General features: G+C 38.7%; 1 protein-coding gene across 1 annotated transcript in view; it reads left to right on the top strand.

Annotated features, from left to right (window-relative positions):
* LOC122555860 (protein FAM124B) overlaps positions 1–24,534 on the top strand; it is a 75,893-nt gene extending 51,359 nt beyond the window's left edge. The window contains exons 4-5 of the mRNA XM_043702082.1: positions 23,339–23,572; positions 24,018–24,534. Coding sequence (XP_043558017.1) covers positions 23,339–23,572; positions 24,018–24,116 — 333 coding nt within the window. The 3' untranslated portion in view covers positions 24,117–24,534. The remainder of the gene's footprint in view (positions 1–23,338; positions 23,573–24,017) is intronic.
* Positions 24,535–25,136: the final 602 nt, after the last annotated feature.

Here is a 25,136-nt window from a genome sequence, read left to right as displayed (position 1 = left end):
TACTGAGGTGAGGGGAATTTAGATTAGATTAGATTCCCTACAGTGTGGAAACAGGCCCTTTGATGCAACAAGTCCACACCGACCCATTTCCCTCTGACTAATGCACCGAACACAATAGGCAATTTAGCATGGCCAATTCACCTTGACCTGCACATCTTTGGACTGTGGAAGGAAACTGGTGCACCCAGATGACACTCACGCAGATACAGGGAGAATGTGCAAACTCCACATAGTTGCCCAAGGCTGGAATTGAACCTGGGTCCCTTGCGCTTTGAGGCAGCAATGCTAACCACTGAGCCACTATGCTGCCCCAAAAACGTTTACTTTTCTAGTCTGTCACATTCTCTTTCCAGAATGCAGTGGAGGCTGGATCATTGAACTTATTCAAGGATAAGTCAGATTTTTGATTGATGACAATGTAGAAATTATAGGAAACTGGCAGGAAAGTGGAGTTGAGCCACAATAAGATCAACTATGACTTTATTGAAAGGCAGAGCAGGCTGAGTGGCCTATTGCTCCTCTTATTTGAGCGTGAGGTGTTTGTTTTAGTATTATTTGAAGGATAACTATTAGTACATCGAAGATCACTCTAATGCTGTTGTTAAAAATAATAGCATGGAATCTCTTGCATAATTTTGAGGGCCTCAGTTTAACGTCTCCTCCTTTGAAGTTCCTTCACTTGTCAAACACCTTCATATCCTACTCATGCTTGCAGGACACAATCATTCAAAAATGAGTGGGGAAATGTTAGCAACCAATTATGATCCTAAAGAATTTCAGATGAATGTATTTTATGCCTGTGTAATAGTGGACTGATAAACTATTTTTGCCTCTTGAAATGAATGTTCTGTGCAAACATTCCTTTGGCATAAAATCATTTGCTTGATTTAATAAATGTCCAATCTTAATTTCATTGCACCAATCATCTTTACTAACATTGTAAACACTTGAACTTTCTTTTCTTTCTACTTTGTTATTACAAACAGAGCTGAACAAAGAAGGATTGTTCTCATAATGGTGCTGCCTTTCTGATCTTCTGACTAGTCTATTTATAGGTTCCTGATCACATGATTGTTTTGGATAAAGTGGCTCCTCAGCTGAGAGTTCAATTTTTCTTTACAGCATATGGCTCTTTATTAAATGATGCTATTATCATAATTTGAGCTCCCTATATGGAAAACTTTATTAATTAATAACTTTTCTCCTCTCCTAAACACATTCTTTGTAACTCTAAACTTATCATTCAAAGGACTATTGTTTTGGCATGTCTGATACTACTATATGTAAGCCCCACTGCAAGAAATATTTTTTTGAAAGCAAATCTAGTTCAAAAGGTAAAATGCTACTGATGCCAGATATCTGGACTATAAACAGAAAATGTGAGATATGCAGTAATTTCTGCATTCATGTATAATCTTACAGTGGATTGCACTGGATATATAGCACAGAAACAGGCCTTTCATTATTAGAAAATCATTAAAATATAGGATCAGGAGAAGGCCATTTGACACACTGACCCTCCACTCCCATTCAGTAGGATCATTGTGTCATTTTTGAGTTGGGAAAATCTAACTAGTGGAGTGTCAGAAGAATCTGTACTAAGGCTTCAACTTTTACTGTTAATATTAAGTACTTGATAAAGGAAATGATTTTATTTTTTCATGGTACACTTGGCTCCTGACCATTCTTTTCCCCATAAAGTATTCCTATATGTCCTGTATTGTATGCATTGTTACTTTGTTATATATCTATTTAGAAGGATGATACAAAAATGATAATAAAGTGGTTTGTTTTATAAAAAATGATAAAGCTTGCCTATACACCATTTGACATCAAGCATTCAATGTTGTGCTCCCTTCCTCCTCCACCTCCACCCTCCATCTTCTCAGCAGCAAACATGGAAGGAGAGCACTTAATTAGGTGGGATGGTGTTGGGAGGAGACACTGCCACTTTTTAGCTTCTGCCGTATTAAGTCTGGCATGGAAAGGCAACATTTATGGCTAATCATGTACTAATGAAGCCCCTTAAATGAGCAATAAAAGCCTCATTTGCTGGCACTGGTATTCAAACAACTGGGCTGGAAATATACCCAAAACAGGAGCATCTGAATAGCAATGTGTCTTCCACGCTTCCAGTGACAGTTCCTCTTTCAACGCCAGGAATCGACGAGCATGGTGAGAACCAATCTCCTGTCCTTTCTTCAAATTTCTCCATCCGCCTCAGCTCAGTAAGCACTCTTATTACAATCTCATCCACTTACCTGATCCCAGATCCCACACTGATCCTAGGATTCTGGAGATGCTGGTTGGTGCATCACCAGCAGCAGCCACTGCAGCTCTCGGCAGGCTGTATTTCTGCTGTCGGGTTTTTAAAGCCTGGGGAAACATGATCAGTAAGTGTGTGGTGAACTCTTAATTCTGTCAGGCAACCCCCTTCTGAAGCACTGCAGAGGTCCTGCTACTTCTCATCATCAACATTAATTTCTGCCCCGCAAATCCAAGAGAACACTGGAAATTGACCCAGCCTTAGTGATACTTGTTTCAAAGACTGGGTCATTTGGATGCAATTTACTGTATGTTGAAAATCTAATAACATCTGGTGTTAGTTAGATCTGCCGATGCATATAAGTTTTCAAATTCTTTTCGTGGTAAAATGCTGAAAATATATTTCAGTAGTGAGGCAGACAGAAAAATGCCTTTTTTGTAAGCTAGCAGTGGAGTGCCGCATCTCAATTAGCCTCCCTGTTATTTTATTAGGAAATTATGGATCATTATGACAGCATTAAATTTAATACATATTTGGATTCAATTGAAGGAACTATATTGGACAAAATTATTTATAGATTTGATGTTAGTGACTCTGAGTGGTACAAAAACTTTGATAATTTGATACTCAGGCAAAAATAGAGATGTTAAGGTAATTATTGCTCCTTCTGCATACGGAGTAGCTTTTCTTAGAGTAAAGGTACGGATCACAGTTATCACTGCCTAGTGTGGTATCACTGAATCCCTTCAGTGCAGGAAGGGACCATTTGGCCCAATAATTCTGCATCAACCCTCCGAAAAGCATCCGACCCAGACCCTGCACTGTCCCGCATTTACCATAGCTAATCCACCTAGCCTATTCGTCACAGACAATTAAACTTGGTCAATCCACCTAACGTGCATATCTTTGCACTGTGGGAGGAACCCAGAGCACCTCGCTGAAACGTACATAGACACCGTACATACAGTCACCCAAAACTGGAATCGAACCCAGGTCATTGGCGCTATGACACAGCAGTGCTACCTAGGCTTTTACGATCCTCTCTATAAGTACCAGCACTAAACCGTGAACATGGAACTTTTTGTTCCCACTATCCCACACACTCTCAATAAGTCTCTCTTGTTTGAGAACATTTCAAATGTATGTGCTCCTTTGTTGATTGGGAAGGTGAGCACAGGAGTGGGGAATAATGGCAGCTTCTCAGCAGACAAACATACTTCTGGAACATCACCAGAAAGTGACAAGTACATCATTGATAAGGGAATACACTCTGGACCAGAATCTGTAGGAGATTCCTGTATAGGTTTTTGTCTGCATGCTGGATGGCAAAGTGCCACTTCCACCATTGCTTCTAAGAACATGAAGAACATAACAGCATAAGAACTCAAAGCATGAGTCGGCAATTTAGCCCCTGAAGCCAGCTCCATCATTCAGTACAATCATGGCTGATCGCATCTCACCCTCAACTCCTCTTTTCTGCCTGCTCTCCATTACCTTTCAATCTATTGTTAATTCAATATCAGTCTTTCTCCTACTTAAGTTTACTTAATATCCTGGCATCCACTGCAGTCTGGGATAGTAAATTCCACACATTCATGACTCTTTGGGAGATGCAATTTCCCCTTAACTTTTAAATCTACTCCCCCTTATCTTAAAACTGTGATCTCTCATTCCACATCCTCGCAGAAGAGGGAACATTGCCGTTGTTACCCTACAGAAACTGACAGCTGCTTTCTGGAGTCTGTACATGCAGAGCTGTGCAGAAATCCCGAAGTTGCTATCATTGATTGCTTCTTCTGCTGTTGTGTTCAACTTCCCCTCCCCCATCCCCATCCATCATACTTACTGTGACGGTAAAAACAGCTGTATTGGCACGTCAGGGCTGACACTATTAACATCTAAACTGGAGCAGAAACATCTGTGAAGGTGCCAACCATTTTCAGCATCCCAGACAGGTCCAGGTGGAGACCAAGCACAAGAAGTGCAAGGAGCATGATAAAAGCTGGGCATTCCCATTCCATCACATCCCACCTGCCCCACCATTAGCACCATGCATGGATTCGATATTCATCTGATCTGGTACCCCAGGATAGTCAATACTAGAGCGGAAGAACACCATTCCCTGTTTTTAGGAATAGACTTTGGTGAAGAAGGGATTTCTTGACTGAAAAGCCATCGACCTGAAACAGAATCTTGTGCTCTCACCAGAGGCAGATTTGGTAGGTCATTTAACCAGGTGGAATGGAGGCATGGGCAGACTCTGACCTCTTCTCGATCCCAATTCAGTCTGTGAAAGGCTCAAGAGTTCCTTTTGTGTCCCACTGCTCAACAGATGAGTTGTGCCTACCCTCAGGGCCTCACACACTGCCACTGGGTGTTAAGCTGATAGCAAACTGGGGCTTCACTATTCAAGGAGCAAACCCATAGGTGATTCCTTGTGGACTCTGAGGGTTGGGAAATCCCTTGATCAAAGGCACTCTGCTTGAATGAGAGGTCCAGCATCAGGGTGCATGGCCCACTGAGTGCCAGCCTACTGCCCTCAATACCGATTCCCTTCTCCCACAATTCTGAACACTACTCCCCCCCACCCCCCCTTACCCTCAGCCACCTCTGCCTAGAATCCAGCAATGATCTAAAGTCTTGGATGGTCAGCCATTCTTAATAGCTAGTACTTCTGCCTTCCCCAGCCCCTGCCCCCAGTTCTCTGTCAGGGGAAGAAGTAACAGTGTTCTGTCAACTGCCTGATTGGCACAAAATCAGATGAGAGACAGGGGCCTCTCAACAGCTGCCTAGTCAATGACCAAGACCATGCTGTCTCTACAAGATTCCACCCATTAACCATGCTTCACTCTCTCATGGTTCTGCCAGACTTGCTGAGTATTTCTTCCACTTTTTGATGCATGTTTGCAGCATCTAAGATATTTTGCTTTGGTAGCCGGACACACTCATGGATTCTCTATTCCTTTGTAAAATAATCAGTTTAAGACTTTTATGATCTGACATTTTGCTGGACACAAAATGTAATTTTCTCTTTGAACTTATGAGCTCAAACAAAATTAAATATTGTTACGTTGTGATTAATCTGTTTAGTAACTGCTGCCAGTCAACAAATTATTGTAAATATTTTATTTTGCTGTGGTTTTCCAAAGCTAACAATTGCAGTTAAAAATGGAAAACTTGGATTGCATTACCTCCCTTTGGAGGTGATTTTGTAATACTTCTAATCCAATCGCTACAGAATATAATACACCCAGACATCTGCAGCGTTACCTGGAAGTTCTAAGGAATACAAGTCTCAGTTGCAATTGAAATAGCACTGTTTAAATGCTATCATTTCACTAATTTTACGGGGGTATAATGCTTTACTAAAAAATCTATAATACTACATCCTAGGGTCTTAGAAGATATTGGATGCATGGGTTGTAATCTTAATGATCTAGGAACTTAAAAATTCAAGAAAAGTTTGAGGAGTATGGGACAAATCCGGACAAATGAGACTAGTTCAGTTTAGGAAAGCCGGTCGGCATGGACAAGTTGGGCTGAAGGGCCTGTCACTGTGCTGTATACCTCTGGCTATCAGAATCCTAGCTTTGCATGTGTACCTTTGAACATGAGTAAGGAAGTACTCTTCAGAGATCAACATCCAGTGTTCTGCATTATTCCATTTGCCAGATATTTCACTGGGCTAGTCATCTCAATATAGTGGCCAGAAGAACAGGTCAGAGGCAAAGAATCCTATGGTGACTAATTCACCATCTGCATCGCCAAAGCCTGTCCAATTACTAATGGGTTGAAGGGTTCTGGAGAGTGGTCAGGAGAGTGGAACTAAGGCCAAGATGAGATCGGCAGTGATCATATATGGCAGAACAGTCATATGGGCTGAATTGCCTACCCCTGCACCCGGTTCTTACATTATCCACAAGACACAAGTCAGGAATGCGGATGGAATACTTTCCACTTGCCTGGATGGGTGCAGCTCCAACAACAGTTTAGATGTTTGACACCATCCAGGACAAGACAAGGCAGCCCCACTTGGTTGGCGCACCAACCACATCCTTCAAGATTCCTTCTCTGATTGGGATTCTGTGACATTTTGTGGAGGTAGTATTCCTACCTAAGGACAGCAGGTCTGGATTCAAGTCCCACCTGTCCCAAAGATGTCGTAACATGTCCTAAAAAAGTTGATTAATAAAACAAGGAAGTATAGGAACTGGGACGTTACATTGAGGCTGTACAGAGTATTGGTGAAGCCTGTTCTGGAATACTGTGTCCAGTTCTGGTTGCCCAGTTAAAGGAAGGATATTATTAATCTGGAGAGGGCTCAGAAGAGATTTACCAGGATGTTGCCGGATCCAGAAAGTTTGACTGATAAAGAAAGGCTGGATAAGCTGAGACATTTTGCACTGGATGGTAGAAGGTTGAGAAGTGATACAAGTTTATAAAATAATGAGAGGAATAGATAGAGTTGATGGTAGTTATCTTTTTCCTAAGATGGGTTTTTTTTTTCAAGACTAGGGGGCACATTTTTAAGGTGAGAGGAGAGAGATTTTTTAAAAAAGACATGAGACAATTTTTGTTTTACACAGAGGATGGTTTGCAAGTGGAATGAACTTCCTGAGGAAGTGGTGGATGTGGGTACAATTATAACGTTTAAAAGACATTTAGATAGATACTTTATTAGGAAAGGTTTGGAGGGATGTGGGCCAGGAGCAGGCAGATGGGATTAGTTTAGTTTGGGATTATGTTCAGCATGGATTGGTTGGATCAAAGGGTCTGTTTCCATGCTGCATAACTCTATAGCAGAATCTATGGTTCAGTGGAGTCAGTTGGAGGGTGCCTGGAGACGGTGGTGCAATTGACAAGCACACAGTCATCTAATGATATTTCATTCCAAGGCTTTGGAGTTAAGACAGTAGTTTGTGAGGGCCAATATAAATTAAGGGTGGATTTTTATAATTAAGGAATAATTTTGGCAATTACGTAAATAGTTAATATTCGAAGAATTGAAAAGACTAAAAATGCAGCAAGAACGAGGAAGAAAATTTTGAGATTCCTTTTCTACCAGCTGCTTTGTGTTTTGGTGGTGAGGAGGTGCCAGTGTTGGAACTGGGGGGAACAGCAATCTAGGTTTGTTCAATATATCGTATCAGTTGCATGCATAATATTGTGTGCTTTTGCTATAGATTCTATCTCTTTATGATTCTGCTGCACAGCTACCTGATGAAAGAGTAGCACTCTGAAAGCTAGTGCTTCCAAATAAACCTGTTGGTCTCTAACCTGCTGTTGTGTGATTTTTAACATTGTTCTGTTGTATAGGGTATTCTACTGTTCCATAAATTCTTGAATGTAGTTTAGTATTCATACATTTTCTTTGGAAGTTATTAGTCCTGTATATTTAGTAAGTTGTTTAATGTCTGAAAGCCTGATGTTGAAAGTAATGACCGAGATGGTTCTGTTTGTTGTGTAGTTTTATATTGTGTGGTAATCTCTGACAGGATTTATGAATTTTAAATTTCTAGTATCCTTACAAATCTTAATCTGAAAAGTCATTGGCTCAACCAAAGAGGTTTGGAAAGTCTGTCATTTTTATGTTAAATGAAATTTATTCATGGACTTCCTTTGTGTGTAATATTTTTCTTCTTTGCCTTACTTTGTGCACTGTTGATTGCTTTGTTGTGCAGTTGGTATGGTTACAATAAGCTGAAGTAATCAGGGCTCACATTATGCTAATTTGTCATACTAGAGACCGTGACTGGTGGATTTGAAAGTTGCTGATGAATATATTTGTTAAGTTTATTTTCATTCTTTGAGATGCTTTTCTAAATATTTGCTAAATTACGGAATGCTAGTTGTCTTGTTTTAAATGTGAACATAGAACATAGAACATTACAGCTTAGTACAGGCCCTTTGGCCCTCAATGCTGCACTGACCTGTGAAACCAATCTGAAGCCCACCTAACCTACATTATTCCATTCTCATCCACACGCCTATCCAATTTGAATGCTTTTAAAGTTGGCGAGTCTACTGCTGTTGCAAGTAGTGTGTTTCACAGCCCTACTACGCTCTGAGTAAAGAAACTACCCCTGACATCTGTCCTATATCTATCATCCCTCAACTTAAAGCTATGTCCCCTCGTGCTAGCCATCACCATCCAAGGAAAAAGGCTCTCGTTGTCCACCATATCTAACCCTCTGGTTATCTTATATATCTCACTTAAGTCACCTCTCAACCTTCTTCTCTCTCCCAAAAACAGCCTCCGATCTCTCAGCCTTTCCTCGTAAGACCTTTCTTCCATACCACGCAACATCCTAGTAAATCTCTTCTGAACCCTTTCCAAAGATTCCACATACTTCCTATAATGTGGTGACCAGGACTGTACGCAGTACTCCAAGTGCGGCTCCAAGTGCTTTGAACTTAAATTACGTAATCTTCAGTGAGACATTCAGTGACGAGCTTTACATTAGTCCATGAAAAAGAGTTAATACCTGCCTGAGAAGTGGCCTTATACAAACAGTGGATATGTCATGACCAGAGGTGAGGTGACAAAACATTCATAGATGAGGATCAGAAATGATGAAGTCATAAAAGGGTTATTGTCAACTTTATAAGTGGAAATAGTCACATTGTTGATTATGACATCAGTTGTGATTATTATTAGCACATTCATATTATTCTCATTCAAAAAGTACAAAGATTTAACAGAAGAAAAATTTTTACATGCTTTTGTTGCAGCTATATGTGAAATCAGGATTTTATGCTCCTATTCTTGTCTATCATCCACTTACATTACGCCCCCTTCAATTTATTTAGAAATGTCTCTCTATTCCTCATTCAGTCTTCTTCATCTTGAACATTATACCTGAAACCGAAGTCAATTACTTCTATCGGAAGAATAGCACCTCATTTCCTACCTGTGGAGCTCTGCAGCCTTCTGGACTCAATTTTGATTTCAATAACCTTAGTGCTTGAGCTTGCCAATGTCCTTACCCCAACCCCCATAACCAGACCTTGTTCTCTCATAGTCTGTTATGACACACCACCTATTGTTAGCCACTAACAATCCCCATTAACAGCTTTCCAGCCAGATCGTTACCCACTCCTATGTCTATTCAACGGCTCTTCTCTCTCTTTGGGCTCTATCTGCACCAATTATTTACTCCCTAAACCTATCTCCCCCTACCATACCTTCTGCATATAAACCAACATGTTTCCATCAGTCCTGAGTAAGGTTCACTCAACCCGAAATGTCAACCTTGATTTCTCCCTACAGATGCTTCCAAGACCTGCTGAGCTTTTCCAGCAATTTCCATTTTTGTCTGTCAATTACTTCAAGTTGATAACATTGTAATCTTCGATTATGAAGGACAAATACGTCACATATTTTTATTTTTGTGTGACGTATCTTTATATAGGCATTGTTGGCTTTTAATTTCCCATTTACTAAAACATATTTTTAGGATTGTGTTAGTAAGCAGTATTTTATCAGTCCTGAATTTGGATTTTCTTAAACTTGTCTAATGCTTTGTAATATCATGAAATCAGAATAATTTGTGGGAAATGTTTTAAATGTTTGATTTAAGCATAGATTCATATGATGAGTGTTTCAAATAAGTTCTTCTAACAAAATTATTTCTTGTAGACCCATTCCAATAAATGCCATGCAAGAAAATAAGGACTGATCAAAATGAAAAAAAAGAAAGAAGTAATTGGTACATTGTATCAAGAACTTACTTGTCCAGCCTGTGGAAAACTTTACAACAACCCATATTTGCTGCCTTGCAATCACAGTTTATGTGACACCTGTCTCAGCAAAGAAATTAAGCATGAGAAAAAGGGTCAAATATGTGTTAAGTGCCCTTCATGCAAGGAAAGTTTCTGTTTCAACCAGGAAGATGAAGTTAAGTTCCCAGAGAACTATTTGCTAAACAATACAGTGACAAGGTACAGACAAGAAGCATTTAATGCTAATACTGAAAATGCCAAGAAGAAAAAACGAAATGCAAAAGGTAGAATAAACCCCCAGCAAACACAGATCCTCTGTCAACTTTGTGATGAAAAAGACAATCATATTGCGATGAAAAAGTGTGTCAACTGCAATCTGAACTTCTGTGAAAAATGCCTTCGAAAAATTCACAAGAATAAAGCATTTCTATCTCATGTTTTGATAGATCCTTCATCATACACTGATGATCAAATTAAGTGTTTCTACCATCCTTTTACAAATCTGAAACATTACTGTGTACAGGATAATTTGCCAATATGTGATGAATGCAAATTAAGTACCCACAGGAATCATCGTTTATACTCTCTCGACCTGGCCTTTCAATGTGAAGTAGCAGAAATGCAGAAGAATATCTCCCGTTTTGCTGAAGGTACATGCTATATGAACACTTAATTGAATTTATCAGCAGTACATGTTAAATTAATTAGGATATATACAGGAAGTTGCACTTAAAAGACAGTAACTATCTTTATTGCATGTAATTAGGGGTAAAATTAATCTCAGCTAAACGTTCCATTGAAGCCATTGAAGAAAAAGCTCAGGCTGCAAATACCCTGATTGCTTGTTTCGTATTCTCACTCAAGATTGCTTTGCTTCCATTCAGTTTATTAATTTAACAAATAAAACATTCAATTATCCATGTAATTTTTTTTGTAAATCCCACTTTAGAAATAAAACTGACTCAACACTGGGACAGACTTTAAGTTCACACCTTTAATACATTGTCTGAGCTAAGATAACATTTATTGTTAGATAAACTGAAGCCACCTTGAGAATGTAGCTTAAAAGGAGTTCTTGGATTTACATATTACAGACCCTAAACCAACATATCCCATCCTAAAAGATGCAAGACTTAATCTTAGTTTGTTTAATATATAATTATAACTCCGTGACACTGTAACCCTTATGCTATAAATTCTGTCTATTCTGGTCCTGCTCCACAACACCTGATGACAAGGCAGCGCCTCGAAAGCTAGTGTTTCCAAATAAACCTGTTGGGCTATAACCTGGTGTTGTGTGATTTTTAACTTTGTCCACGCCAGTCCAACACTGGCACCTCCAAATCACATTCAATTATGGTAGACTAACACGGTTTTAATTGAAATTATAAGTTTAAATTTAAAGACATTTTTAGACAATTTATTTTTGTTATATAGATTCGATGTATCTTCTGTGTTACACCATAACTTGTAATTTTAGTTTTCTATAGTTGTGCAATGCTCTGTTCATATGACAACCAGGTTTTAAAAGTTAAATCAAAATGTTGATATTGATGTGACCTGGAATGTGTCTTTTATTAAATTCCCTAATATGTGTGCTCTTTTATTTTAGTCAAAGCAAATTATGAAAAATGTTTTCAGCAGCTAAAATTAATGAAGACGAATATTGAGCTAAATGCAATGCAACGAACTGCAGAAGTGACAAAGGAGTTTAATTTCTTACAAGAAGCACTTAAACTGCAGGAACAGACAATTAAAGATATAATGAAAAGTGAGAATACAAAGAAGCAAAATGAAGTTGACAATTTCATTGAATCAGCATCAAAATTAATGCTACAATTGGAAGGATTGATATTATATGCAATGGAAGCTTTCAAGGAAACTAGTCCAGCTGTATTCCTTCAAACATCTGCACAGATAAACAAACGGCTGACTGAAAGCATGCTTTATGTTACTCCTAGTAAATCATTAGCAGTAATTCCTTTTGAAGACTTTGAATTTAACATAGATCATTTAAAAGATGCAATTAATGCACTTTCTTCACAAATATGTGATACTGCCTCAGAGTATTTGTGTAGTGAAGATTTCCAAAAGATTCCAAACAAAATGAAGAAGTTGAAAGTTACTGGCAATATACATGAGATTTTGCCTAATTTATATTGTCCATCATTTACATCTAAAGTTCATGCTAGCTTAACTTCACCTAAATTGGATCTTTGCTCTTGTATTTCCCGTTCTTGTACAGCTGCTTTCAGCTTGGATGAACACAACTCAGATTTTCATACAAATGTTTCAAGTTCTTCTGAATGTAGACCTAAATGTGCATCTGAGAATAATGTTACCATAAGTTCAACCTATGTAGACTCATGTAGTCATGTGGCAGATTCCAGCATATGCAACTCTGAATACACATCTAAGTCTGATGCCACTTCAAATGAAACTGTTACAGACTCATCTACTTATGTTAAGTGTTCCAGCAAGCATTCTGCTCCTAAGATGGATGTGAATTCAAATGCACCCAATATGATTTGCTGTGAATCTCTGCCAAATTTTGAACTTCATAACCTCCAATATGACAGTGAGACTCCACTCACTAAAAATCAGACTTTTCCTCTCTTGTGTTGTTCTCAATCTGACACAAGTATTTCTCCAGGTGGTATTTGTAAATGTATTGAGATCCCTGAATTTAAGGATGCAAACAACACCCTTTGCAACGCAAGTGGAATTGACCCCTGTCAAAATACTTCAACTACGCCAACAAAAATCCTACATATTGACAGAAATCAAGAATCAGGTGACTGCCAAAGCCCAACTGAAATAACAAAGTTCATGTGTATTTCTGGAAATACTATATCTGCTTGGCAGTGTCAACAGCAGTTCAACAATGAGAGTGTTATCAGTGGATTCAATGTAGACGTACATCAGAAAGAGATATATTTTTCAAATAGAATATCCTCTCCTAAAACAGCAGATGGCAAACATCCAATTGATAATGATAGTCTAGACTTATTGAAGGATCATACAATTAGCAGTCCTTCTGAAGTGTTGCCAGACAGTGACACTGGAAATAACTCTTCCTACAATAGTTTGTGTTTACCATTGGAAAGAGAAAATGGTGAAAGCACTTCACCACTTTCCCAATTGATTGCACCTTGTACTTTTACTAATGCAGAACCACCTCAGGCAGATTATGTTCAGAATGGTTCAGAAGACTTCGGCAAGAGTACCTGTTCTAAAGATGAGAAAAATATTTCCTCAAACTGTGTTGTCAGTGATGGTTCATCCAAGAGTCAAGGGTCCAACAATGCTTGCAGTAGTTTCTCAAGTGTGAGGTCACATGGTGAATTTGGAAATAATCTTTGCTGCAAAAGTTTGAATTCTTCATGTGAAAGAAAATGTTCTGTAGAGACTACCCACAATTCCCAGAATCAACAACAGTACAGTTCAGATGGATGCAAGATGGACTTCAGAAAACAAAAAATGCATTATTTGCTTGGGGCCAAATCCGACAGTGCAAAAATCCATTCCTTTACAAATTCTGATATTTCAAAACCCTTGCAATTCTGGAATACAAATAATATCATTCATAACACAAGATCAAGGCATAGATTTGGGGGTCAATCTTACTACAGGAATCCAAAACTGTTAACTAAAAGTAAAAGTTTTGTAAGAAGTAACCACAAGTCTCAATTTGGATGCAATGTAAGATTTGCACAGTCTGCTCAATGTCAATCACAGTCGACAACTAATTTTGAAATCAATTCAAATACCCCCAATGAAGATTCAATCAAGAGTCATTCTTCAAATCACTTGTACAGTATTGATTTTCCAAGGACCCAACCTTTGAGAAATGGCCACTGTACCTGTCCAAAACTGAGACCACAGAGTGGCATCCACATTAGCACTGATCACAAGAAACAATGTCATGCATATACATCAAAAAACAATATTACTGTAAACGAAGGTACAAGAAATGATCCATTGCTCTCCCAGATGAATAATGTTATACTAACATGTAATGTTGGGAAACTTCAATTGTTTGATAATCGTGTACAATTTGACACAGAAAATAATGAGACAGCACAAATATCATCACATCATTTTCTTAATGAACCTATGAATACCTTAAGTCAGGAACTATCAGAAGCTCCTACTATATACAAGCACACTGTGGATGGAACTTCTGCAAAGGTAATATTTACCTTGTACAGATAAACGTATTGAAATTATCAATTTTATTAGCCATTTTATTTTTCAACTGAAACGTTTAACATCAAGCATAACATAAAATAACAAATCAGGTAGAGCTATGCGGTATTACTAAATTACAATTTACGGGATGCTAACATCTTTACTTACAACTTCTCAGATCTTCTCCATTTAGACTTCTTTAGTCATCTGTTTTTCTGACTAAAGACCATTGCAAATTTATGGGAATGAACTTGGATAAGACTTGAAAACATTTACAGAAATCATAGTACATGACAAACCTATGCCTGTTGTAGGCATGCATGATAAATTCATGATAGATGCATGATAATTTCATGCTGCCCAGTTTTTTCAATAACTTATGTCTACATCCAGTGTACCTAATTTGTTGGCTTTAAAGTGATTGCTGTCCTGAAATGCCCAGAGTGTCAGTGCATCTGTTACATCTTATGGAGTTTCTTTCAAAACCTATCACTATTGTAATATTTTGAGCAAAACACTGTACATCAAGATAGTGCACTAAAAGTCTTGGTGGAAGGATGCAGAGGAGGAGAATGTCCTATATCTGTAAGGGCAGGAGGAAATGGGAACAAGTAGCTGGTGAAGAAATAGGTTTGCAGTGTAGATGGATATTGAATGATCTAATGTGAGTTGTGAAGGGGAAGCAGCTTAATGTTCAAATGGAATATTTGACCAAATTCAACATTATCGTTCTCAATTCCTTATTTTACTCAAACCACCTTCCCTCAATACTTGGCTGACCAATAATGTACATCATTCAGAACTCAACCCTAATATTTATGAGATATCTCATCTTCACAAATACTTAGTACATTCCAACTTCATCCATACTGGCAGCTAATCAACACTCTCCAGTAGATAGCACAATGTACTGACACACTTCGCCCTTCATTTCAGGAGAAGGTGGTATCTATCCCAGAGGACAAATGGATCCTATGAAGAAGACAGTGGAAAGAGGAATTGCTGACTGTATGGCCACAGTTCAGTTTGCATTCATTGATATGAATTCACATGCCTAATTCTTATTCTCTCATTTGATTTCTCCCTCATCATAACCTCTTCTGATTGAGAGAACGCACAGGATTTATGAACTTACTTCCTACTTTCTTGTCTCCCTCACCACAAGCCAACCTGACCCATTTTTATCTAAAACTCAAGAAGTGGAGCTTTCTAAATTAGTTGACGTGGAGGAAAAGACAGTGAACATGAAGGGACGTGGTTACTCAATCTTTCTCTTCATGCTATCAGTTCCGATATTGACACACTGTTTTAGAGCCTCAAACAGAGGAGACTTCTGCAAAGTGGTGAGACACTGAGCACAAGTTTGCTGGAGCCAAGGCAGGGATAAAGGAGTCCACAACTGCCAACTCACAAGAGGGTGAGCTCACACATTACTTCTGCTGAAGATGATTCAGATTATGGCTTTGATAAGCCAAGCTGACTTTTAGATGTACATAACTAAATATTTGGTGCATTCTATTTGAAGGACTGTAGGGGAATATAGAACCAACTTGAAAAATAGCTGTGCATTGAACTTGGAACACCTTTTTCAACATGAAATTGGGTGGACACTGAAGGAGTGAAACCCTGATGGTAATAACTTTCAGGAGGCAGCAGAGTTCAGACACGTGATAGTTTATTCGAGCTAGTACCAGTAGCTTGCAAGGAGAGGAATTCAAAACATAAACCAGGCAGGGCTTTGTCTAATGCACTCTTTCTCAATACAATACAATTTCTTGTTTTATGCTTCTTCTCATAGCCCTGATACTTTCCCTTCTCCCTGTACACTTTTGTTAATTAGTGCTGGGTTGTCCAATCGTGATTGGGTTTTTAGTACATCACTTTTATATTAGTAATTGCTGGATGTTGTTCTGATTGGACCATTTTAGTGCGTAAGTAGTTATAACTTCAGATACTTATTTTGCTTACTTATCTTCCAGCTACGGCAGATATGGTCTGTTTTAATCTGTCATCTGTTACCAAACTGTAACATGGACAGAGACTTGGCTAAGTGCTGTCCTTCTTAGAAGACAAGAGAGACCCCCTTCCATTACTTGTAATTAGTTTTTAAACCTTTCTTTCTACCGTTTTTAGTGGTTTATAATGTGTGTGTATCTACAATAATTTCGGAATCTATTTCTATGATTATCTTGAAGAGTCTTAACTAAAAACTACTTGTAGTATTACAACTAATTAAAAGAACTCAAGAAAATCAACTAATTAATGTGAAATGTTCTTATGTTGGATAACAGTTACTTCCACATATCCAATCTTACTTAAAAACAGATAGTTATTATTCTCTTGTACTGACATCACATCAGGCAAATGTTTCCCACACTCTCTAATTTCTGTTAGGCAGGGTCTTCAAAGCTTGTGGGGGCTTTTGTCGGCAATTTTGTGCTACTCTGTCATGCGTAATCGCAACAGTCACTTCCATCACCATCAATTGTGGACCTCTGATGCAGCATCTGATGGCTGACATCATTGCTCCTATCTCAACATTCAGTGCTTTCCCCAAAGCTGTGACTGCTGCAGTGGAAGCACCTCATGACTCTGAATGCCAGCATTTCAAAGGGCTTCCAGGGTATCACAACAAATCATCAAATTGTTTTTGAACAGATTTCTGGAATCTTTTGTTAATTAGTGCTGGGTTGTCCAATCGTGATTGGGTAACTGGCCATGACTTCAATGAATTGTGGCCCTGTCTCAAGCAGCACCAGTACTCTTCCTGTTGCTTGTGAGCCAGCCAATGCAGACTGCTACCTCCTGGCTGAGAAGGTGCAGTCTCAAGGCAGAGCAATGCACAGAGCTGCTTCAAGGGCATTAGCAGATGGAGCTCAGCAGCTTTCCCATTACCCAGAGCCATTGGGGAAACTCCTTGCCGCAACATTGCAATGCAGATGGCATGATATAATTAATAATCTGGATTGGAATATAAATTTTCTGGTGACTTTTATGTTTGCATTTGGTGATATAATGATGAAAGGTAAACACTCAGAGGCCATTGGTGAATGGGAGATTGTTATTGAGGTTATTGGAACTGCTCATGAATTATTTGATCAAGCACAGAGCAGGCAGAAAGTGGCTGTTGGCATATATCTCCTCTGCTGCTCTGCTTCCTGTTGTGTGTACTCTTGTTCCACATCAACTTTCCATTCTTCATGCTGCTGCTCCCCGGCTTCTTCCCTGACGGGCTGGATTCCACAATTCATGATAACTGGACACACAAGCGATGCAGAGCTACCCCAGAGTTGTCCAGGCAACTGAAGCATTATTGAAAGTGAAAATGGTCTCTCCTATAAAATTCTTTTCAGCTGCATATTCTCTTTGTTGCCTGCTGTACTTGAATTCTGGGCTGGAGTCAGGAACCATATCATGAGTGGAAAACTAATGTCGCCTAGTGACTCGTTGTCCATGCAGGTGCAAAGTGAATTGCTGCAGAATGAATGAATTGCAATTGCTATTGGGATAATAGGCTTTCATCTGCAGGAAGCACTGCCTATCACTGCACACCAGCTGCTCATTGTAAGAACTGAATCCCTTTCAGTTCAGGAAAATTACAATGTTCACATGGGGCAAACCATCTCTCTGTGACAGCACTAAGTGATGCAGGCACTGCCAAAGGAACCCTTCACCAAATGGAAGCCTGCATTTTGAGCGGGTCCTCATGCTGACTCTACCTGATTTTCTCTGGTAAGAGTGAATGAGATTAAGCTGTGTCTCTTTGTACAGAGAGCTTCAATGTGACCTCCCTTGGACAGAAATGTACTGCAAACTCTGAGACTTTGCTTTTATCTCCAGCAGTTGCATAAAAAAGTTTCAACCATTGTCTCCTTGACAGCTACAAACAATGTGGTTAGGCCCTGGTTTGAGGTAGCCGTTGCAACAAGAGTTGCCACATTTCAGCCACAACCCCTTTAGTGAAACAAAATCAGCTTGTGCATTGTCTTCACTGAATTTCAGTTAAGAGAACTACTGCTTGAAAATCTTGAGCAAATCTGGTATCATGATGTCCACTTGTCACCCTCTTCTTCCTCAAATAGAGTCTCATCCTGATCTTTGTAACCTCTGTTCATTGTCCCAATCAGGGTAAATTCCAAAAGGATGGTCTACTAGGCCACTCACATCTGGAAGCGACCTATTTCAGCAGAGGCTTTTGGACAACCACAAAAGTTCGGCATCATTTAATTGTCATGGCCACCAGTCATGTCCACCATGTGGTCAGATAGCTACATTATAAAAGCTTGGTTCTCCCTTGTTTTATTTGTAATGATTCCAGTTAAAGTTGACCACAGCAAAGTTATGTTCAACTGGGTTAGGTGTTATTTTATCTCAAACTGTTACTGAAGGTTCCTTGTAAATAAAGAGAGAAAGTTATGAAGTAAAAATTACAAATAGCAAAATCAAAACAAGTAGTGATAAGACCAAGAATGCTGACAGTAAGGAAGACTAATATATCTCTGGGGTTTAATATTGTTCCTTGTTGCTGAAGGAGAGAGGGTAACATTTGAACTCTGATCCAGCAGGTGCAGTGACTAATGTAGATAAATAGGTGGTGTTTTCTTGAACAGGTAGTCTCTGTGGGACAGCACATTTTTGAGGAGAGAGACAGTTCCTTGTTCTTCACTAGTTCTGTGCTTTCAACACTTTTTGATTTATAGACAATAGGTACAGGATTAGGCCGTTCTGCCCTTCGAGACTGCACCACCATTCATTATGATCATGGCTGATCATCCTCAATCAGTATCCTGTTCCTGCCTTATCTCCATAACCCTTGATTCCACTATCCTTGAGAGCTCTATCCAACTCTTTCTTAAACGAATCCAGAGACTGCCTTCTGGGGCAGAACATTCCACACAGCCACCACTCTCTGGGCGAAGACGTTTCTCCTCATCTCTGTCCTAAATGGCCTACCCCTTATTTTTAAGCTGTGTCCTCTGCTTCGGGACTCACCCATCAGAGGAAACATGATTCCTGCCTCCAGAGTGTCCAATCCTTTAATAATCTTATACGTCTCAATCCGATCCCCTCTCAGCCTTCTAAACTCAAGGGTATACAAGCCCAGTCGCTCCAACCTTTCAACATAAGATAGTCCCGCCACTCCAGGAATTGACCTCGTGAACCTACGCTGCACTCCCTCAATAGCCAGAATGTCCTTCCTCAAATTTGGAAACCAGAACTGCACACAATATTCCAGGTGCGGTCTCACCAGGGCCCTGTACAGCTGCAGAAGAACCTCTTTGCTTCTATACTCAATCCTTTGATTTATTATTGTCAGATATACTGAGATACAGTGAAAAGTTTGTTTTGGGTGCTAACCAGACAAATCATACCTTACATAAGCACATCACAGTAATAGAATAGAATGCAGAATATAGTGTTACATCTATAGAGAAGATGCAGAAAAAGATCAAGTCTAATATATGAGAGGTCCATTCACAAGTCTGATAACAGCAAGGAAGAAGCTGTTCTTGAATCTGTTTGTACATGTTTTCAAATTTTTGTATCTTCTGTTGGATGGAAGAGGGTGGAAGAATGTGTAAAGTCGGAGTCAATGAATGGAAGGAAGGCAGGTTTTTGAAATGGACTGAGCTGCATCAACAACGCTCTGTGACTATGTTGAGGATTATTGTGGAGATGTTGTCATCTATCCTTACTGATTGCAATATCCATATCAGGAATTCAAGGATCCAGTTGCAGATGTGGGAACAGAACCTTAGGTCTCAGACTGCTTTCATGCTGCTTGAGCTCCCTTCAAACAAACAGTATATGCTTTATTTATTTATTTCTTTATTTCATTTGGGCAAGACCTCCCTCTGAGGGTATTTTCTTGAATCTATTGTCTCGGGATTTCTACAGTCAAGATCACTGGGAGGCTGATTAACCCAGGTTCAGGAGTTAGAGGTATCCATTGTTTTTTTAGCTGAGCCAATCAGCTTTTCAGATCATTGCCATTCAATTTTGAATGATTCCCAATTTGATATCTGTTGAGTGAATAAGAACTGTTTGTACTTTAGAAGGACCCATTGTATTGTGCAGGCCCAGGTAAATTCCAATTTTTTTTGTGTGATTTCAGGCTGAAATTACACAGTTATAATCGTCTTTGAAATTGTCCACTGTACAGATTTTAAAGCAGAAAATTTTCTTTTTAAAACATTTAGTTTCTTAAAAATATACAACATCAGATCTGAATGGTTTTACACTTCTGCCAAAGAATTTCAGCAAGCGAAAGAAAGCATCAATAAAAGCATAGAATTGCAACTGCAGCTAGAAGAAATAATCCTCCAACTAAACTAAGTATGTAATGATCCCTTCAAGTGTGCTGATGGGGAATGGGGTTCTTTTATGTGGCTGAACACTTGTTCAGTTGTGTGAAGTTATGATGGCATTAACCGTAGTATGACATTTAAAAAGGGCAAAGTTGGCATCAAACCAGCTTTGCACATTGACTTCAAACATTGATTAATATTTGCAAAATATCAGCAGTTGTTCGGTGCACATGCTGAAATCATAGTCATAGAGATGTACAGCACGAAAACAGACCCTTCGGTCCAACTCGTCCATGCCGACCAGTTATCCCAACCCAATCTAGTCCCACCTGACAGCACCCGGCCCATATCCCTCCAAACCCTTCCTATTCATATACCCATCCAGATGCCTTTTCAATGTTGCAATTGTACTAGTCTCCACAACTTCCTCTGGCAGCTCATTCCATGCATGCACCACCCTCTGTGTGAAAAGGTTGCCCCTTAGGTCTCTTTTATATCTTTCCCCTCTCACCCTAAACCTATACCCTCTAGTTCTGGACCTCTCCACCCCAGGGAAAAGACTTTGTCTATTTATCCTATCCATGTCCCTCATGATTTTATAAATGTCTGTAAGGTCACCCCTCAGTCTCTGACACTCAAGGGAAAACAGCCCTAGCCTATTCAGCCTCTCCCTATAGCTCAAATCCTCCAACCCTGGCAACATCCTTGTAAATCTTTTCTGAACTCTTTCGCGTTTCACAACATCTTTCTGATATGACCAGAATTGCACGCAATATTCCAACAGTGGCCTAACCAATGTCCTGTACGCAACATGACCTCCCAACTCCTGGACTCAGTACTCTGACCAACAAAGGAAAGCATACCAAATGCTTTCTTCACTATTCTATCTACCTGCGACTCCACTTTCATGGAGCTATATACCTGAACTCCAAGGTCTCTTTATTCAGCAACACTCCCTAGCACCTTACCATTAAGTGTATAAGTCCTGCTAAGATTTGCTTTCCCAAAATGCAACACCTCACAGTTATCTCCTCAGCCTCATCTGATCAAGATCCCATTGTAATCTGAGGTGACCTTCTTCACTGTCACTACACCTATGTTGGTACAGAGATGGCATTGAATGCATTTCTGGGTGGAAGTGTATGTGCACATCTAGGTTTCAACTTTCTCAATAAAAGAATGTAACAGAACTCAATTTCTCCTCCAGTCCTTTTCAGAAATTAATTTGTTTTCCCCACTTCCACACAGAAATTGGGTACAAGATGATAAGTTTCTAGTTCTTAACTTCAGTCAATTTTCCTTTCATTAGCTCAAGAAAATTAATATGCTTCTATAGCCACCTCACCTGAGATTCAGCTCATAGAATCCCTACAATGTTATACCCAACAAGTCCACACCGACCCTCCAAAATGTAAACTACCCAGACCCATTCCTCCTGACTAATACACCTAACCTACACATCCCTGAACACTATGGGACAACTTAGCATGGCCAATTCACCTAACCTGCATATCTTTGGATTGTGGGAGGAAACCGGAGCATTCTGAGGGAACCTACGCAGACACAGGGAGAATGTGCAAACTCCACACAGTCAGCCGCCCGAGGCTGAAATCAAACTCAGGTCCCTGGTGCCGTGAGGCAGCAGTGCTAACCACTAAGCCACTGTGTTGTTGATACAAGAGATAAATCTGAGATCTTCCTAAATAATGTGCTCAGTATTTTATCATGTATTGAGTGTGGACAGTGAGTAACTGCATTTGGTTTTGGGAGGCGTGGGGAGATGAATGGAGGAAGACTCGATCTTTTCACAATTGTTTCCATTTAGGAATCTTCATAATAAATTTTAAGTGTGAGTACAGTTTAGAAAGTTAACCTTACAGGATATCTGAGAATATTCTGGAGATGAGTCTGCTATCGTTTTTCTTCTTTACTTGATGATGTACATAGCAAATCTGTTCATCTCATTAGTTAACTTGCAGACCCTGTGTATCACCTCCAAATTTCTATAAATTAATATTATACTGAATCATGTTTTATTAGTTTATGTCAGTTCTGGTCTGTAGCTTAGTGATTGCTTCTGTTTTGAACCTGATGAAGTTTCAGATTAGCATTGTATAAACCATGATGTAACTTTTTTGTTGTTGCTGGGTATAGTTGCAATCTTGTAATGTGCTCCAGTATTTACTCGACAAATTGGAATCTTCACAGTGAGTGCTGACAAACTATACTCTATCATAAAATGACCACAGACCTGGAATTCACCATTTATAATTAAAAACTCTCAACTGCATTCCAATTCCCATTTGGCTGTCATGCCAAGGATATGCAGAAAACAGTAGATATTCTTGATTCACAATTTCTTGTTTATGACAAATAGTTATTCTAGTAATTTATTTTTGTTATTAATAAAATTAATCATTTGACAGACATTACATAACTGATTGAGAAGTTAATTTAATCAACCTGACAACATATAATTTATGAGCTTTCAACAAAATGCAGAGTACAGGGGATTTTGCATTTTATTCTGTAAATTAAAGCGATCTGAATTTTATAATGTTTTGTAATTATTTATGTACTTAAATTTTAATTTTTGTGCAATTCTTTTATTATTTTATGCTATTTTATATTGTAATGAGGGTCTATAACTTTACATGATGATTCCTTGTTTTAATTATATTGTAACCATGATTCAGCATCTGCCATTTCATTGAATTTTTCAACAAATGAATTACTGATCCATCTATCTACATCCTTTTATGCTATTTAGTACACCAGGGAATGTCAACTACCAAAACTACTTCGAAGTTTACTATCTAGTTTACTTTTGTTTTAAATTTTGCTTAAATAGGTGAAATGGCTGTTTCCAGCAGAAGAACACACTGTATTCTTTTTTGAACTGCAATTCCAAGAGATCATTTCAATTGACAAGGAAATGGCTATACCTCAGTATCAAGCTGGAGTCTTCTCTGGAATCAGACGCACAAACTTTGTTGCGACTAACCTTAACACTAACTCTGAGTACTTGTTCCGGGTCCGTGCAGTGAATGTGACTGGAAAAGGGCCATGGAGTCAGCCTTATAAGGTAAGAACACATTTGTCTTGTATGTATGAGAAATACAATTTTTGTGTGGGTGCTCAGTTATTGATTCTTAAAGGACAGTAATTGTCTGTGCAATCTAATAACATTGGCTGGAGTTCATTACCAGTTTGTGTCAGTGCAATATATTTTGAAAGTGCATCAGTGCATACAAGCATTATTACTCAGAAGTCCCATCTAAATGATCATCTAATCACAAACATTGAAAAATGGCATTTAGATATGTCATATATTTCATGTCACATTTAGAATTAGCCATGAGAAATGGACCTCAGTGCTAGTTTCTAAACTTTCTGACATTGTAACTGTTGTATAAGTATAAACTTATTTCTTAAATTCTTATGATTTCTTCTTTGTATCTCAATCAGATTAACATAAGGACAGATATATTTAGTAATTGGAATTATTGATCTCATTGATATGTTTTCAGATCCTGACTGTACGTGGCACAATTCACCATGATATGGACACCAAAGAGGATGCTGTTTCAATAAAGGGAGTTAAAGTTACTATACGCAGAAGCAGCTAACCTTTATCGAGGTGTAATAAAGTTAAGCCAATTCTTTCCAAGCTTGCATAAAGGATTTAAGAGTTGGGATTATTACTGACACAAACTACTGTATATCTAGATGATGGAAAGTACATATCTTTCTGAAACTCCCTTTGACATTTCTTCTCCATTCATATTTTTCCTAGGTGTTACATTGTCATCTGATTTATTTTATGTTAAGTGATGTTAGCTAAAATTGTGAAATTTATAAAGTCATTTCCATTTTCTTTTTCCTTTAGGCTGAAACATTTTGACCTTTAAGATTGGTCACACTGTCCTAGTTGAAGAAGGTCAATGTGATTGCAGATAAATTTGAAAGAAATCATCGAGGGCTAAATCTGTGACATGCTGCTTGGAAATTTAAACTTATGTGTTTTGCACCACTTGTCCCAGAATTTACTATCACTTCCAAAATTACAAAAAGTAATATTTTTAGATGTTTTCTTCTCACTAGAAGGTGCAGTGGTTGCCACTCCACCACAAAATATTCTTGAAAATCTTTTCTGCTTTACTCTGATTATACTTAATTTCACCTAAGTTGAAGAAATGTTCTGTTCCTGTACATTTCTCCAGCATGGTTAAAACTCTGAGAAAGTCCTGAATAACTCTTCACAGAAGTCTGTGCAAATAACATAATGCAACACCTTTAGTAGGGAGAGATAGGATAATGGTAAGGTCTGTGGACCAGTTATCCAGAAAGCCAGACTAATGTTCTGGAGTCCTGTGTTTGCATCCCATCATTGCAGAAGTTGAAATTTGAATTTGATAAAACCTGGAATTAAAATTTGGCAATGTACCAATTGGCATTTGTAAAATCACATTCCATTCACTAATGCCCTTGAGGGAAGGAAATCTGCCATCCTTTCTTGGTGGCTTACATGTGACTCCAGATCTGCAGCAATGTGCTAGTTAAGACTATCCTCTGATCCAGTTAGTGACAATCAGTTTGAGGGCAACAAAGAATGGACAATAAATGTTGGCCGGGCAAAAAGAATAAAG

This window comes from Chiloscyllium plagiosum, chromosome 13 (assembly GCF_004010195.1).
Source record: "Chiloscyllium plagiosum isolate BGI_BamShark_2017 chromosome 13, ASM401019v2, whole genome shotgun sequence".
NCBI classification, from domain to species: Eukaryota; Metazoa; Chordata; class Chondrichthyes; order Orectolobiformes; family Hemiscylliidae; genus Chiloscyllium; species Chiloscyllium plagiosum.
This window is presented reverse-complemented; position numbering and strand designations above follow the sequence as displayed.